This window comes from Cucurbita maxima, unplaced genomic scaffold (assembly GCF_002738345.1).
Source record: "Cucurbita maxima cultivar Rimu unplaced genomic scaffold, Cmax_1.0 Cma_Scf00013, whole genome shotgun sequence".
NCBI lineage: Eukaryota > Viridiplantae > Streptophyta > Magnoliopsida > Cucurbitales > Cucurbitaceae > Cucurbita > Cucurbita maxima.
In genome coordinates this window covers 3431161-3446870 of record NW_019272029.1, presented here as the reverse complement: position 1 = coordinate 3446870, position 15710 = coordinate 3431161, and the positions used below count along the sequence as shown (strand labels likewise).

Below are 15710 nucleotides of genomic sequence, written 5' to 3'. Positions count from 1 at the left end.
AAGTTGGAATAGCTGAAGGCAATTAAAGCTGTCATTTTACATGTCAATGATTCAGGCTAGGAGTGAGAAATCGTCCCAGCAAAAAGGAGTTTGCTTTATATCTTTCAGAAATCTATTCACATTTTCATAAGCCAGAAAAACGTGATTACAGACACATTTTTCTTACATCTCAGTAAGAATATTGACAACTCTGTGGATGTCACTTCCCAAATGAACTTCATCAGCTATGAGGAGCTGAAAATCCTCTGTTGTCAAGCAAAATGGAGTGGGTAAAAGTTGATTTCTACAAATATAATTTTAAGATACATCATAGTTGGTTTCTTTCTTCTTGTATTAACTGAAATATCCTAGCTGCTGATTCAGTTGCAGTTTTAGGATGGTACGGTACAACCTTAATTGCCCTTGATTTGTTCTCACTGATTTCTGCATTTGGACTGGACTCCTCAACTGTTGGTGGCTCAGTGGGAAAAAGAGGAAGCACATCTTCATCACCTCTCTCGGAGGCGCTACTAGCTGTACTTCCCAACAACTCACTTCCCTTTGATCGATGAAATTCCCGAACCTGAAATGGCATCGAATGGCTTGTTTGGCTTGGCATTTCACATGAGTTTTCTTGATGCGTCAAGTAGTTGATGTCCCTAGTTGATATCTGGTTTTCCTGTTCTTTAGACTTGGCTTTATCAAAAAGACTCATTTGATCTGGAGCTGACCCTGACATGGATTGATTAGTTACCGGTACACCATAAGGTGGAAAGTACGTCTGGTTCAATGGAATCGTGCCAGGAAAATATCCAAACCCTTGATGGTGGGAAGCAGGAACAGCATAAGCTGGAGTGTAAAAGTCTCTAGCTCCACTGCCTGTATTTAGGCTCATTGTTCCGTAGTTACCATACATTGGTGTCATGAATCCTGCACTTGGAGGGCATGGCCCTCCATATGGTTTGTAAATAAGCCCTTCAGAAGGGGACATGACAGGAACCAACCATTGATTTCCTGGTGTAGGGTGGTTCAAACACCAGGGATCTGATTTTGGAGCAGCATCTGTGGGAGTTTGTGGCATGTCTTTTACACGAAGCTCATAGCTTGTTTGTTGAGTAGGGGCAAGTTTACTGTTGTCCTTGTTGAAAGAAGGTAAGGGAAGCTTAGCAACAGGATTCTTATCTGCACATTTGCTGCTGAGAATGAGATTGGGCTGTTGATGATGGTCCTTCACCATGGTGCTTTTTGAAACCGGTTGTTGAGCACACTCAGTTAGCTTGTTCTTAACAGCAGATAGAGTTGATAATGGTTTATCTAAGTAGTCTTCAAGTAAGATGTGTGGTGATCCAGCAATGAGTTTTTGAACCTACGTTAAATTCAAGCAGTAAACCATTTAAACTAAAGGAGTACGAGATATGAATACAACTACTAGAGTTCAAGTAACGACCGAAGCTAAATGATGGTATACCTCTATGAGTCTATGCAACTCGAACACCTGTACTGCAAAGATCCTTTGCTGACTGATAACAGTTGGAAAAAAGGTGGGAATAAGAGATCAATGAAAATCCAACCCAAAAGATAACACTTGAATGAGAAGAATATGTCAAATATACAAGAGGAACTGTAATTAAGGATCATTTAATGGTAATGCCTGCAGCTTGAAAAGAGAAGGTTACTTGATAAATGAAAAGAAGAGCATCAAGGATTAACGGTACATATCATGTAACAGCCCCAAGCCCACTGCTAACAGATGTTACCCTCTTTGGATTTTCCCTTAAAGTTTTTAAAATGCGTCTCCTAGCAAGAGGTTTCTACACCCTTGTAAAGAATGTTTCGTTCTCCTCCCCAACTGATGTGGGATCTCAGTAGGTCATAATGGCATTTGTTTCAATCAGAAAACGGAACAGGTGAAGAAACTCAACTTAAGAATTGGTAGGCTCGATGACATGATGTGACAAACAGAAGTATAGTAGTCAAGGATCCTCAATAGTAAGGGTATAACTACTAGATGGCTTTTCTATTCTACCATAAAGTTTGACATGGTATATTACTTAGTAGCACAATATCAGCGATGTATCAACAACAAGGTTTAGGCAAAAAAGAATACTCACTGTACAATCGCTTTTCTAGCTTTCCAGAATTGTTTTTCGCCAATCAACCCCACGATGACATCAGGTGACATATTTGGAGCTGTAGTTGAATCGACTAAGGAAGCATCTGAAGCATTGTCTTTTTGTTCTACGTCTCTCAAATGCACAGTAGAGAACTTCTCGAACTCATTCATCCTGTTGCGGTTATCGAGGTTTTCGAAATTTCTATCGCTAACTCTAGGCGACAACAACGAACATGGTTCTCTAATCACCATGGATGACTTTTCCAAACCGGTAACTTGGGTGCACCCCACCTTGTCTTGGGCAACTTCAGAGTTCCGCTCAGTCAAACTTTCTACAAATACTCTCACGTTTGCATCGAAAAGTCTGTTTGAATTGCTGACTGAAGTCCAGTTTTCTTTAACCATGGATGGATGGGGTACCTTTGTCTTTTCAGAGTCCTTATACTTTGTTGAAGGGCAAGCCTTTGCCTCTAACAAAGGCTTACCAGTGGCTGAAGCGATCAACACAGGTCTCTCCACAGGATCCCGAGTAGCCTTCGTCAAATTTGGATTCTCCGCACTTTCATTCCCCACATATTTCCTAGAAGTAAGATTAGTGACAGCTATATTGGCCTGTGGTTCACAAGCAATTCCAATTTGTGCTGAAGAGCTCATACTCCTGCTTGACATCCTTTCCCTATCATGATTGTGCACACCAGTTATAGGCAGGTCTGAGGCAGGAATACTGAACTCGTCATCCTTTTCTCTAGCATCCGTCGAAGAAAAGTTCTTGAGATACGAAACTTTAATCTTTGTGACTGAATGGCGCTGTGGATTTGATGACAATGATCCCGTTGCTACCTGACTTGTCTTTAGCAACTTTGCCTCGTTACTTTGCACAACTCCTCTAGAAGAATGAGAGTGAAGTTTCTCAACCTGATGAGGTTGCACAGAGCACTTGGAGGACGCTGAGAAAATGCTCCTTTTTTGGCCAGCAAACTGCAGAGCAAGCAAGTTCATGCAATCAATAGCAGAAATTGAATAAACTTGTGCGCACAAGACAAACACCCTTTAAGCCAGTGGCTAAGTTTAAGCTGTGTTTGCCTCTTAGGAAGGTAGTCCATTCCAAATGGCTCTATCCCGATCAAACTGTACGCCATTTTCTACTATTGATTCTCAGGGTATTTTCATCAAATACTTTATATGCATATGTGGTTTCAGGTTGAGTAACTAAGAAGACAGCGAAAACATCAAGGTCGATAATGAAAGACCGAAAAGACGAGCACATATGCATTCATAAACAAGCGAATCAATGAATAATTGCAGTAATCTACGAAGCTTACGTGACTCGACGATGTCAAGGGAGCCGGAGTGCTGCTTGGAAGAGGAGTGGCTGAAGCTGATCCAGAGGAAAATCTTTGTGTAGGAATGGTAAGCTGCTCATAGAGAGCCATTTTATTCCTTGGAGGGGCTCTTGGGCCTCCTTTCTCGGTGTCATTGACATGAAGCCTGGGGAACATAGGACTCAACATTTTTTCTTCATCCTTTTCCCCTCTCATCCTCTCACCAGATAAACCCTATTCCATGATTTTCTGTGTTAAAACAAGGGATTTTCATTTCAAAAACCCCATCAAAATATTAAACACTTTTACAAGAACGCGATCGCAACCTTTTGAGGGAAAAATGTTCCAAGATTCCACCAAATTTCAGAAACCCCTTCTGTTCTTTCTACCTATTTATCTAAAACCAACCATCAAATCACAAAATTCCGCCAACCCAGAAAGGAAAAACATTAAATCTGGTGAGGGATTCACATTTGGCAGGTACCCATCATCAGCCCACCTCAAATGAACAAATCTTCTGGCTGAAATTCATGAAAAAACAGGAAGAACACATGAAAAAAAAACAAGGGACAGAGAGCCAAATACTGTGTAGCAACACCCAAAAATCCAAAGAGTAGAGAGAAACAAGCACAAAAATGCAGAGAAGAACCAGAAAATCAAACACTCAAGAGGGACAAGTAGAGAATTAGGCCAGCTATGCAATGAAAGTAAGTGAAGAAGAAGAAGAAGACATGAGAAAGAAGAGGTGAAGGCAAGATAGAAGCAGCAAGGAAACCGTACATGGAACGCAAAAGGGAGGTAAAAACAAGTCCAGAGCTAAATATAAGGGAGAAGAAAGAGGGAGAAACAAGTCCAGAGCTAAATATATTGGGAATAATGGATTTTGTGAAAGAATAGGGTTACCTTGGATTTGCACTACGGAGGATCCCATCAACCCACAAGAAGGAAAAGAAAGCAAGAAAAGTAAAAGTAAAAGGAGAGAAAGAGAAGGAATAAAACGAAGACAACTCAAGATTTGAGCCAAGGTGGGAACCAGGTGGGAAACCGGATAGAATGAGAACTACTTTTAGGCAAAAGGGCCTAACCCCTGAACACAAACACCCCTCATTCTCCACTTTCTCTCATTAGCTACCCCACCCACTCCAAACCCAACTCTTCCGAGTCGTCTTTCCTTTTCAGACTCTCTCTCAAGATTAAGCTTTTCACACCCTTGTAAAAAATGTTTCGTTTCCCTCTCTAACCAATGTGGGATTTCAAAATTCACCCCCTTATGCCCAACGTCCTATTGGCACACTGCCCAATTGCTTGCTCTAATATCATTTGTAACAGTCCAATAAACCACTGTGAGATCTCAAACTCTACTCTATTGGGGTCTAACGTCCCGCTGGCACACTAATCAGTGTCCAGCTCTGATACTATATGTAAACAGTCCTTTTCTTTTAAGACTGATAATAACACGTGCAAAAACAGACAATATTTGCTAACAGTGACGTAGGAGCTGGAGCGTTAGATTTGAAGACCCACATTTAAAATTTTTTTAGATTGTGGGGGCACTCAAGGTGTGTACCACATGGGGGTGGGCAGTATTTTGGCTACGCTGTTCATCTTGGAACCTCATGTTTTTAACGAAAAGTCAGTTAAAAAATCGTCTCTCTCTTTCTTTTTCCGATTATATTCATGATTCAAACAAACAGAAGAAAGGATTTGGATATTGTACGGTCTGAGAATTGTTTATTTGACCACAAAGATCTCTTTTTTAATTTTTTTATTATATATATATAAATAAATAATTAAAAAAAAAACAAAAAAAGATCTCCTCTTCTTTCCCTTTGATTTCTGTGTAAATCAATATTATAATCACACGTGATCCCATTTATTATGTGGCCAAAGCTAAGCCATTAAAATAAGTTTGTTTCTTTTTGGCGTAACTCAATCCATCCGACACGCCCTACCTGTCGGCCGTGGTGACGACAAGTCGTTCACCGCTTACCAATGTCAACTACATTGGGCCTACACTTTATTTCTTAACTAGCCCATTTCTTGAAGCCCAATTTATCTATTGGGCTCTACGACCTGGATTTGGGCCAAGAAGCCCACCAGCCTTATTCTCCTCCGACAAGACATCCGATTATTTTTTATTTTAAACAAATAATAAAAGAATTTAAGTTCAAAATATTTTTTAAAACGAAAACTAATTAATATATATATATATATATATTATAAAATAAGTATAAACATATTTTTTAAATAACAAAAATTTCGAATTGATTTGATTCTACTCAAACTAATTTTAAAAAAATTTATAAATTACTCGATATTTTTTAAGTCTAGGAGGTTGTTCGGGGCACCAAATGGGTTGGATGGAATTGTTTGTTTTGCTAACTAACTCAACACCCCGAACACTAAGCACCCCAAACACTAATCTCAACATCCCGTACACCAACATATTATACTTTCAACAATTCAATATCTCAAACACTAACTTATTAATCTCTGACTTATGAGTTCAATGCAACTCGAGATCTCAAACACTAACTCCATAACTTAATGCAACTGAGGATCTCAAACACTGACATGTTAAATTCCGACTTCAAAATTCAACTTAACTCAACACCTGAACATTAAACGATCCATAAATTAACTTATTACCTTAACCGACATATTAATATCAACTTCATCATTCAACTCAGCGCTCGAAACGCTGGGACGGGAATAGGACATGTTGTGTTGAGGAAGAGTACAATATTTTGAATGGATGAGGACAAGAAAGAAAATGACAAAAAAGAAACAAAGATAATGTTAATTTAAAAGACAGATTGGAATTTTTAAAATAAAGAATGAAAGTGGGGCCCACAGAGGGATGAAGGCTTTGCTATTACGATTTTCCACGTGAGACAATGTTATCAGGGACATTCCAATAAGAAGATGCCACGTGTAAAAGAATCGTAGCGTTCACGTGTGAGCCGTAATAATGGAATTGACAAGGATATGTGTGTGGGGGGACCAATTGAGGGAATGAAGAAAGAGAAAAAGGAGAGGCGAAATGCAATGTAACTGAATTAAGGGCCTTGATTTGCCCTTTTTCCATCATAATTCAAGAATCAACGGTCAGATTTGCATGATGATCAATGAGATAAAAGTGGACCCATATTCATATTACAATAGAACCGACTACATTTCACATGGTCCCACTAAATTTATTTATATTGTACTTTCAACATTTTTGTTTTTTTTTTAATATATATTTTTAATTTTATATCTAATATATATATATATATATTAATTTAATAAAAGTTTTCAAATTTATTAAAAAATTGTAAATATATTCCAGACTAGTAAAATTTAAAATTTTATTAGACACGTTGTCTGTTCCTTCTACAGACCAACACGAATTCTTCCGACATAAAATTGCAGTAAATAAATCATACTTTATCACCGAATTTCTAAAATTACTCTCATGGATCTCAATTCATTTATATATTATTTATTTATTTGGTTAATTCAGATAATAAATTTAATATTTTAATTTAGAATATAATTTTTTAAGTGAAATATTTTAAGAATTTTTTCAAAACCTTTTAATTATATGATAAAATACTATGAATTTTCAAATTGGTTTTTAATTGAATATAAAAAAATCACGTTGAACTCACTCTAATTTTTTTATTTTTTTTAATAATATGATTAATGGAATAATTTTTCATGTATTTGTGAATTTTTTATTTAAGAAAAATTCCAAATATTAAAATATTAAACTACTATGACATGTTACCTGCTTAGCCAAAGGTACGGCAAAATTTTTAATTATTTTTAATTAAAGACAAAGAAAACAAAACAATTTAGATTCTTTCTCTCGACCCATGTTCAATATTCGGAATCTTATTTTGATATTCGATGGTTTAAATATGTGGAGTTTTTTTTCAAGTTAAGATATTTTTAATTCTGTAGTTTCTATGATTGAGCCACTGAAAAATATGGATGTTCATGTAACTCGAGAACCCGATCAACTCAGACTATCCAACCCAAGCAATAAATGATAGTTGGGTTAGATTTTTATTTCGCTTTGGATTGAGTTGAATTTTTGAAAAATTAAATTTTTTTTTATCGATTCATAAAATTTTGACATTTTTTTGGTCGGGTCAACTTAATTAACCTGAAAATAGGGTTACAATCTAATCCAACCGAACCCTACCTTTAAGATTATTATAAAAAATAAATAGTGAACCAAATCAACCTTAAATTTCAAATTGATTCAAAAATTTTCCGAGCTCAACCCATGTACACCCGTACCAAAAAGTACACTTAGTTTGTCTAGTTAGTAACTATAAATTAATTTAAATAATTCTTAACAATAACTTAATATATTCAGTACTACTCTCGTTCGGACGTGGTGGAACAGTGTAAGCTCACTGCTATCATATATTGTCCGTATGGCCATTACGTATCATCGTCAACGTCACGATTTTTAAACGTGTCTGTTAGGAAGAAATTTCTTTTCTTCTTTCCCGACGTGGAATCTCACATGTAGTCTCGTTGGTTAAAACTATTGTGTTAATTTGCCCGACGACGAGCAATAAAATAAAATAAAAACTTGAAGGGGCATTTGAGTAATTACACAAAATATGCCTTCACCTTCTATTTTATTAAACTCAATGATTTACTACAAGTGGCTCTATAGCATACTTCTACTTGTATGAATTAATTCCTTCCTCTTTAAAATTATGTAATCAAAATCTAAAAATTAAAAATAAATTATTATTTAAATCAATAATATTAAAAAAATTATTTTTTATTTTTTATTTTGTTTCCCACAATAATGAAGAACAAGACAAAAATTTTATTTAGATATAAAAATTAATTATTTTTATTTATTTTTAAAAATTATGAAATGGGTGAGCCATGATCCCAAGTTCGAGACAAGTTGCAGAGAAAAAAATGTTGGAATGAGACAGTGCATTATGTGTTACTTACCTACATGATAATATTTGTCCTAACTTTTTTAAAGAAAAATACTCGTATTTTTTTTAAAGTTGCAATAATTATCATCGACTATTCATAAATGTATGATGATACGTTGTTAGAATGTCGGACATGGGCGTAAACTGGAACATGGAATAGTGCAACTGTCAATGACTTAAATCGAGATATAGACACTGACACAATGGAATAGTGCATCGTTCCAAATTTGTCAACCTCACAGTTTTAAAACACATCTAGTAATAAGAGGTTTTCACATGTTAGAAATCACGGATCTTCACAATGGTATGATATTATCCCCTTTGAGCATAAGCTCTCATGGTGGTACCAATGGAGATGTATTATTTTAAACTCATGATCATTCCCTAAATTAGCCAATGTGGGATTCACTCCCAACAATCCTCAACACCACACCCTTGTAAGGAATGCTTCGTTCCCCTCTCCAATCAATGTAAACTCACCAGTAGTAAATATTGTCTACTATGACTCGTTATGTATCACCGTCAGCCTCACAGTTTTAAACACACGTTTGTGAGGAAGAAGTTTCCAAAACCCACCGATGTTTGAAAAACATAGAGTTTACAAATGATGTTTCACCAAAACACAGCATATTAAATGAGCTCACTCATAATGGGGGAGCATGTGGGTTCTCTCACCTCATAACTCAAATCTCAGTTTCTCTCTCTATTATTTAATCAATAACAAAACCAAATCTTCTTAGCTACCACCATAATCATCATCAAAAATGATATCACATTCAAATTGTTCATCTGCTACACATACAATGTTTCTGATATCACATTCAAATCTTGGTTCATCAACGTTCATAAAGCCAAGGCCAACCCCATTACCCATTATGATGCTATTGACATCTCCAAAACAAAATGAAAGGGAAGCATCAATTTTCTGGGCCAATTCTAGATTCATCCAATTTGTTTCCATTTCATAGATAAACCAGATAAGGTTATGGATAAACAGATAAGGATCCCTTTCCAGTTTTTTTTGTTTTGTTTTTTTGAGCTCCTGTTCTAAGTGTTCTTGGTGTTCTAAGTGTTCTTATGATAACCTCAAACTTTTCAGCTGTTTTGTTCAATAATTAAGGAATCATTGGAGAATTTTGTAAAGCTATGATTAAAGATATGATTAAGTGAAAGATGCTTTTGAAGTGTGAAAATGGGAGTTTTTACAGAAAGTTATAGGCTTTTTAGTGCGCATGGCATTGGTATGGTGTATATATATATATCTGAGCAACCAAAAAGGAGGGTGAGGGCAGAGCTAGAGATGAGCTATCATCCCCACTTGAATAAGCCACCAAAAAATGCATTAAAAAATGGGGAAGTTTTCATTCTCCAACATACTTATGCTTCACTGAAACCTCTTTCTTCCCCACCAAACTGACAAACACAAAAGCTTATCTTTTTCAAACGCATTATATTTTTCTTTCTCTCAACTGTTTTGTTATGTATAGTTTATTGCCTTTTGGACAGCTACCTTTTCATTCCCATCTATAAAAACTATGGCTTTCTTCTGTTCTTTCTGAGGAAAAAACAGCGTTTGTTGTACTTCTTCTCTATTGCCATTTCAAGGTACAAGAACAGAACTTTCTCTGCTAACTTCGTGTTCTTGTTCCTGTTCTTGTTCTTGTTCGTGTTCTTGTTCCTGTTCCTGTTCTTGTTCTTGTTCGTGTTCTTGTTCCTGTTCCTGTTCTTGTGCTTGTTACTGTTCGTGTTCTTATTCTTGAATTCGTGTTCTTGTTCTTGTCGTGGTTCTTATGCCTGTTACTGTTTGTGTTCTTATTCGTGAATTCATCTTCGTGTTCTTGTTCCTGTTCCTGTTCATGTTCATGATTCTTGTTCTTGTTCGTGTTTGTGTTCTTATTCGTGAATTCGTGTTCGTGTTCTTTTTCATGTTCTTGTTCTTGTTCTTACTTGTTTTATACGTTTCCTCATTGCATGAATGTTTGAACTTTCTTTTTTGGAGTTTTTGTTTCCTTTTCCAATGTTTGACAAAATGTTAGTCGCCAAAAAACTGACATAAACAATGGCTATTTTGTTCCTGTTGGTCGCAGTTTTTCCAAATTAGGAAAGAGTTGGTTAGTGTCGCGCCAGAATGACCAAAAAGAGTTCAACCAGCTGAAGAAAAGTTTGCAACTTGAAGCACATCAGTCCTTTTCGATTTCATCATCGGTTCGGTAAGTTCGTTTATCGTTAAGCTTCATCGAAACGAGAAACAAGAAACAAAAAACGATATTTCAAGGATTTGAGCTGAAAATGGATCATTTGAGCTGGGATGGATATGGATCAAGAGCTACAACGAACACGCCACCGCCGCCGTCGTCATCGTTGTCGTTTTGGAGCAATTACCAACAAGGACATGAACAAAGATTCATGATATCAAATAATTCAAATTCTCCCAACTTTTTCAACTCAGTTCAAGATCTCCCAACTAGCAACATGGATGTTGTTGGACTTGAAACACAGCTCCTCACAAGCTTCAATGGCGATAAAACAGCGACGACGACAGCAGCGACATGCTCTCTCGAGTCGTTGGACTGCTTACTTTCAGCTACAAACAGCAACACAGACACATCAATTGAAGATGATGGATCAGTATCAATGATGCTATCAGATTACACAAATTTATGGAACTTTGGAGGCAATGCAGCACCATCTTCAAAGAGAAGCCATGATCAAACTCATATCAAACCAACAGAGTACTCTGTTTTCTCAAACAACATCATAACTTTATCTGATTCAACTTCAAACAGTGAAGGTTTTAAGATCATAACAGATCAAAATCTGCCAAAACAAAAGAAACCCAGATCAGAAAAGCCACCAAATTCATCAAACATCAACTTTCAACAATCATGTTCATCAGGATCATCATGTATTGATCAAGAGCCTGACCCAGAAGCCATAGCACAAATGAAGGAGATGATATACAGAGCAGCAGCTTTCAGGCCAGTGAATTTGGGGTTGGAAACCATAGAAAAGCCCAAGAGGAAGAACGTGAGGATTTCAACAGACCCACAAACTGTTGCAGCAAGGCAAAGGAGAGAGAGAATCAGTGAAAGAATAAGAGTTTTGCAAAGGATTGTTCCTGGTGGAAGCAAAATGGATACTGCATCAATGCTTGATGAAGCAGCAAATTATCTCAAGTTCTTGAAGTCTCAGATCAAAGCATTGGAAAATCTTGGGCAAAAGATTGAATCTTTGAATTGCCCATCAAATAGCATAGCTTTCTCTTTTAACCCATCTTTTCCCATACAAACTTCTTCATCATCTTCCTCCCATAATAATTTCTCACTCCAAAATCCTTATGATCAACTGATGTAGCTCAAATTTCTTGCTTCATGTTTCAATCAATAAATTCACCGACTCCCGTTCGTTCTCAAGGCCCTAAACTTATGAAGTCTCGTTTCTGTATTAGACCAATTTGTTAACATCCCTCGAGTCATTTTTTTGTTAACATAATGACACTAAGCCCTTGTTGCAGCTCGAGCTACTAAATCCGCTGCTTTATTAATTGTATCAAAAACTAAATCACAAGCTTCTGATAAAAAACGAGTCGTTCTAGTAAGGTTTATAATATGAATACCTTTATGTTTTGTAGAGATATAATTGGAAATGACCTACGATCGAAATATGTCGAAAGCGGAAGAACAACTTGAGGGGAGGGAACTTTTGAATAGAGGAACCTTAAGCACTTATTGTTTGTGAAAATAACATACATCTTATGAGTATTTATAGTGGAGAAAGGATCTCATAAACTTTCTCTAGGTTAATAACTTCTTTTGCCAAGTCAAGCTTATTAACCGACATATATAAGGTGTCATTCTAGGATTCCATTTCCTAGTACTATGACCAAAACGAACTTAATGATAAATTTAGTTATTTCAATGCTTTAACACTTCTCCTCGCTCATTCTCGTACTAGCTCGTAGTAGAAAGTGATATCCATCGAAAACGGAATGATATTACGAGAACGAAGAACGAGTTACAATAATGGGTACTCATTTTGAATGATGATTGATTGATGAGGGTTAAGCTTTTTGTGTGTAATAATAGCAATATGATTAAGATGAAAGGGGTGAAGCCTTTTTTAGTGTAATTACCAATGCTTTTGAAACATTCTCTTTGGAAATGTGAGCCAAAGTCAGTGGTGCGGTATCCTTGATTCAATCCAAGGCGTGCTCTTGGGAATCACCCCAAGTTTATTGCTATGCACATGCTTTTGTGCTTCGTTTTTGGCTTGCTATTGGATCTCTCTCTCTCTCTTATGTTCTCCACCTTTGTTTAATCCAAAGCCCTTCATCACCACATATCCTATCATTCTACTATGATTGCATGACTTTTTTGAACTTACCGGAATTCGAGAAGTTCTTACGGGATATTGGACCGACCCATTTAGCTAAATTCAGTATTAAGCTCATAAATGTTAGCTATGTAATCTGTGAGATCCCACATTGGTTGGAAAGAAGAACGAAGCATTCCTTATAAGGGCGTGGAAACTTCTCCCTAGTAAACGTGTTTTAAAATATTAAGGGGAAGCCGGGAAGAGAAAGCTCAAAGAGAACAATATCTATTAATGGTGAGCTTGTGCTATTACATAATGTCTCGAAATAAGAGAATGAGAAACTAGTATAATAAGGATCCGAGATTGTAATGCCCTCTCGTATCATATAAAAGAGAAAGCAAATGTGCTTGTTCTCTTTTTTTGAGTCATTATGTTCAAATCGTCATCACACCACTTGCTAATGTAGATCTGAGAGCTGGGTCGTCCCCTGTTGAATACGAATAAGCTCTTCTTTTCATTCCTCATGTTCAAGTGCTTTCCCTTGGCTTCGGTGCCAATTAGTCGACATTTTATTAAACGAAGTAACTCCTCTCTTGAATAGTCATTTGTTCATCCACGTCTGGTCGGATCAGATACCGAAGTATTAGAGGGTTGAATTCGTCGGGTTGGGCATTTAAGCCTTTGATTTTGTTTGTGTTATAAATGGAGAAGGTGAGATAATGTAGGTCACATCCCAAAATAACAAACTTTAGGGGAGGGAAGAAAAAGATATTCTTTTTTATTTAATTAATAATAATAATTTTGGGAAATTCAATTGGACTCTTATTTTGTAGGCTTTCCGACAGTTGACTTTGTCCAACCAACGGAGACATCACATTGGGTGATGCTGAAGAAAAAGTCATAACAATGAATGGTCAAAAGACACGTGTTTATCTCTCATTGGTCTGTCTTGCGGTGGCCTATGCGGGGTAGTTCGGCCATATCTTATCTTTGTTTTGTTCTTCCGGAAAAGGAGATTTGGAGGTCATCCTCTTAACCCTATAGCTGTATTGATGTATATATACCAAATCTTTACTCATTCTCTCAATTTATTTATTTTTTTCAAATCTAAGATATTATTTATTAAATAATAATTTTTTTTTTCGATCTGTCGGTATGATTAAGAAACGATAGTTCATAATTATGCCAACAAAGTACATCGACCTATGAAGAAAAAAAATACAGGTTGAAAAATTTTCCGTTTGTTCGTAGGGACAATATTCACTTTCTCAAACCGAGACGAGTAAAGTTACTTGACCAAGTTGTAGGTTGTGTCGAATCCATATTGTGAATTCTAGTCTAGATCACGGACCTGAGACATGTTGCTTATACGACCAAGTTATTTAGATTTGTTAGTATTTAAAAGTTGAGTTTTGGTATCCGAAACTTTACTTCAGTACCCGATTTTTTAGGTTGATATATGCACCCGCTATCTAGTATAGTATCCGTAAATGGCTTAGCATTTATATGGGAGGATTCATGCTTCGATAGAACCTTGATGTATGGATGTTCGGGATGTATTGACGATATAGTTGACTCATGATATTGGTTTTTTGTAGACATGTCTGAGCAAGCTATGATGACCAATTACATCTCATGACTTGGGCTGACGTCACATATGTTGGCCATTGTTGGAAACTTGGATGATGAGACAAGATGCGACGAGACATTGTATGAGATACCTTGACCTAGAGTAGAGGCAAGGTCGAGCTGGATGACTTAGCCTAGTGTAAAAGCAAGTCGACTAGAGTCACAGACATTGAAAATGCACGAATAGGTGACGTTTGTGGTCAAATAAGTTAAGATTCCACATGAATTCTGTTCGGTTAGGGAAAGAAAACCTCGCCTAATGTCCAACGAAGCCACAAAGCCGGCAAAAAATTGAAATGAAGTTTGAGTTTCCCTTGAGCCTTGTCATGAACGTGTCAAGATCATGACACCGCACGGTTGAAAAAGTACGACCGTGACACTTAGTTTGTAATAATTCTAAATTGGGTGACCTCCTAGGGATTCTCCTAGGAAACACATGAGCGAGGATAGAACATGTTAAAAGAACTCATGGTTTGGTAACAAGTAATGTGGTCATGTTCCAGGGGCTAGAGTCATTAAGTATTGAATCTGGGCTCTAAATCCTGATATGAATCCTGAACATGAAACATTACAGATTGTCTTGAGTCTATTGGACGAACCAATGAATTTCAATATTTTCAATGCAGTACTTCGTACGGTTTTCTTAAACTCAAACTTCTTAAACTTGCACCTTAGCACGAGTCTACTAAACCCTCCACTCGAACCCCAAAGTTAAAAGGCCGAACCCATGTCTCAAATGCCTACTTAGTACACGAACTTAGCTCCAACATCATGGGTAGAGCTAAGGATATGCAATCCATTGCCATTTCTATTGCATTCAATGTCTTTGAATAGGGGGAAGCAAGTCAAGTTACTGTCTTGCCTCTTTTCATGAATATCCAAAAGTTAAAAAAGAGTGCTTTATGTAGTGGAACATCGAGAAGCATGCTATGCTTTAGTTAAGATAAGACATTGCAGAGGCTAGAAGACTCAATTATTAGCTTCGGTTTGATAACTATTTTGTTTTTAGTTTTTGGTTTAAAATTTAAGCTTATGAACGTTGCTTATGAACGTGGAAATCTCTTTCTAGTAGACGCGTTTTAAAAACCTTGACGGGAGACCCAAAAGAGAAAGCCCAAAGAGGACAATATTTGCTAACAGTGGGTATGAGCTATTACAAATGGTATCAGAGCTAATCACCGGACGGTGTACTAGCGAGGATGTTAGGTCCCAAATCGGTTGGAGAGGGGAACGAAACATTGCCTATAAGAGTGTGGAAAACCTCTCTGTAGTAGATGCATTTCAAAAACGTTTAGAGGAAGCCCGAAAGGGAAAGCCCAAAGAGGATAATATCTGCTAACGGTTGGCTTGAACTGTTATAAGTGATATCAGAGCCAATCACCGGACGACGTGTTA

General features: G+C 36.8%; 2 protein-coding genes across 5 annotated transcripts; one reads left to right on the top strand and one right to left on the bottom strand.

The window, feature by feature from the left end:
* Window positions 1-106: 106 nt before the first annotated feature.
* LOC111488565 (protein HEADING DATE 3B-like) lies at window positions 107-4424 on the bottom strand. Of its 4 annotated transcripts, none has more exons than XM_023136369.1 (7): window positions 4318-4424; window positions 3809-3935; window positions 3741-3778; window positions 3415-3663; window positions 2091-3070; window positions 1448-1499; window positions 107-1345 (listed from the first exon to the last, which is right to left on the bottom strand). In XM_023136369.1, exons 4-7 carry the CDS (start codon window positions 3628-3630, stop codon window positions 308-310), a joined length of 2286 nt encoding a protein of 761 aa, XP_022992137.1. In that variant the 5' UTR covers window positions 3631-3663; window positions 3741-3778; window positions 3809-3935; window positions 4318-4424; the 3' UTR covers window positions 107-307. The 4 variants fall into 4 exon arrangements, with proteins under 4 accessions (XP_022992137.1, XP_022992138.1, XP_022992134.1 ...); XM_023136370.1 differs by lacking the exon at window positions 4318-4424 and adding an exon at window positions 4195-4261; XM_023136366.1 differs by lacking the exon at window positions 4318-4424 and having other exon boundaries at window positions 3809-4285.
* A 5114-nt stretch (window positions 4425-9538) lies between these two features.
* Window positions 9539-11785, top strand: LOC111488666 (transcription factor bHLH87-like). The gene is made up of 2 exons (XM_023136554.1): window positions 9539-9977; window positions 10460-11785. Exon 2 carries the CDS (start codon window positions 10662-10664, stop codon window positions 11724-11726), a length of 1065 nt encoding a protein of 354 aa, XP_022992322.1. The 5' UTR covers window positions 9539-9977; window positions 10460-10661; the 3' UTR covers window positions 11727-11785.
* The last annotated feature ends 3925 nt before the right edge of the window (window positions 11786-15710 follow it).

Bases quoted from the DNA above. Each gene is read 5' to 3' on its own strand.
- LOC111488565 (XM_023136369.1), bottom strand. From the start codon at position 3,630: ATGAGAGGGGAAAAGGATGAAGAAAAAATGTTGAGTCCTATGTTCCCC. The intron at 3,071-3,414 runs GTAAGCTTCGTA...CTTGCTCTGCAG, and splicing joins CCTTGACATCGTCGAGTCAC to TTTGCTGGCCAAAAAAGGAG. The intron at 1,346-1,447 runs GTATACCATCAT...AATTTAACGTAG, and splicing joins AGTTGCATAGACTCATAGAG to GTTCAAAAACTCATTGCTGG.
- LOC111488666 (XM_023136554.1), top strand. From the start codon at position 10,662: ATGGATCATTTGAGCTGGGATGGATATGGATCAAGAGCTACAACGAAC.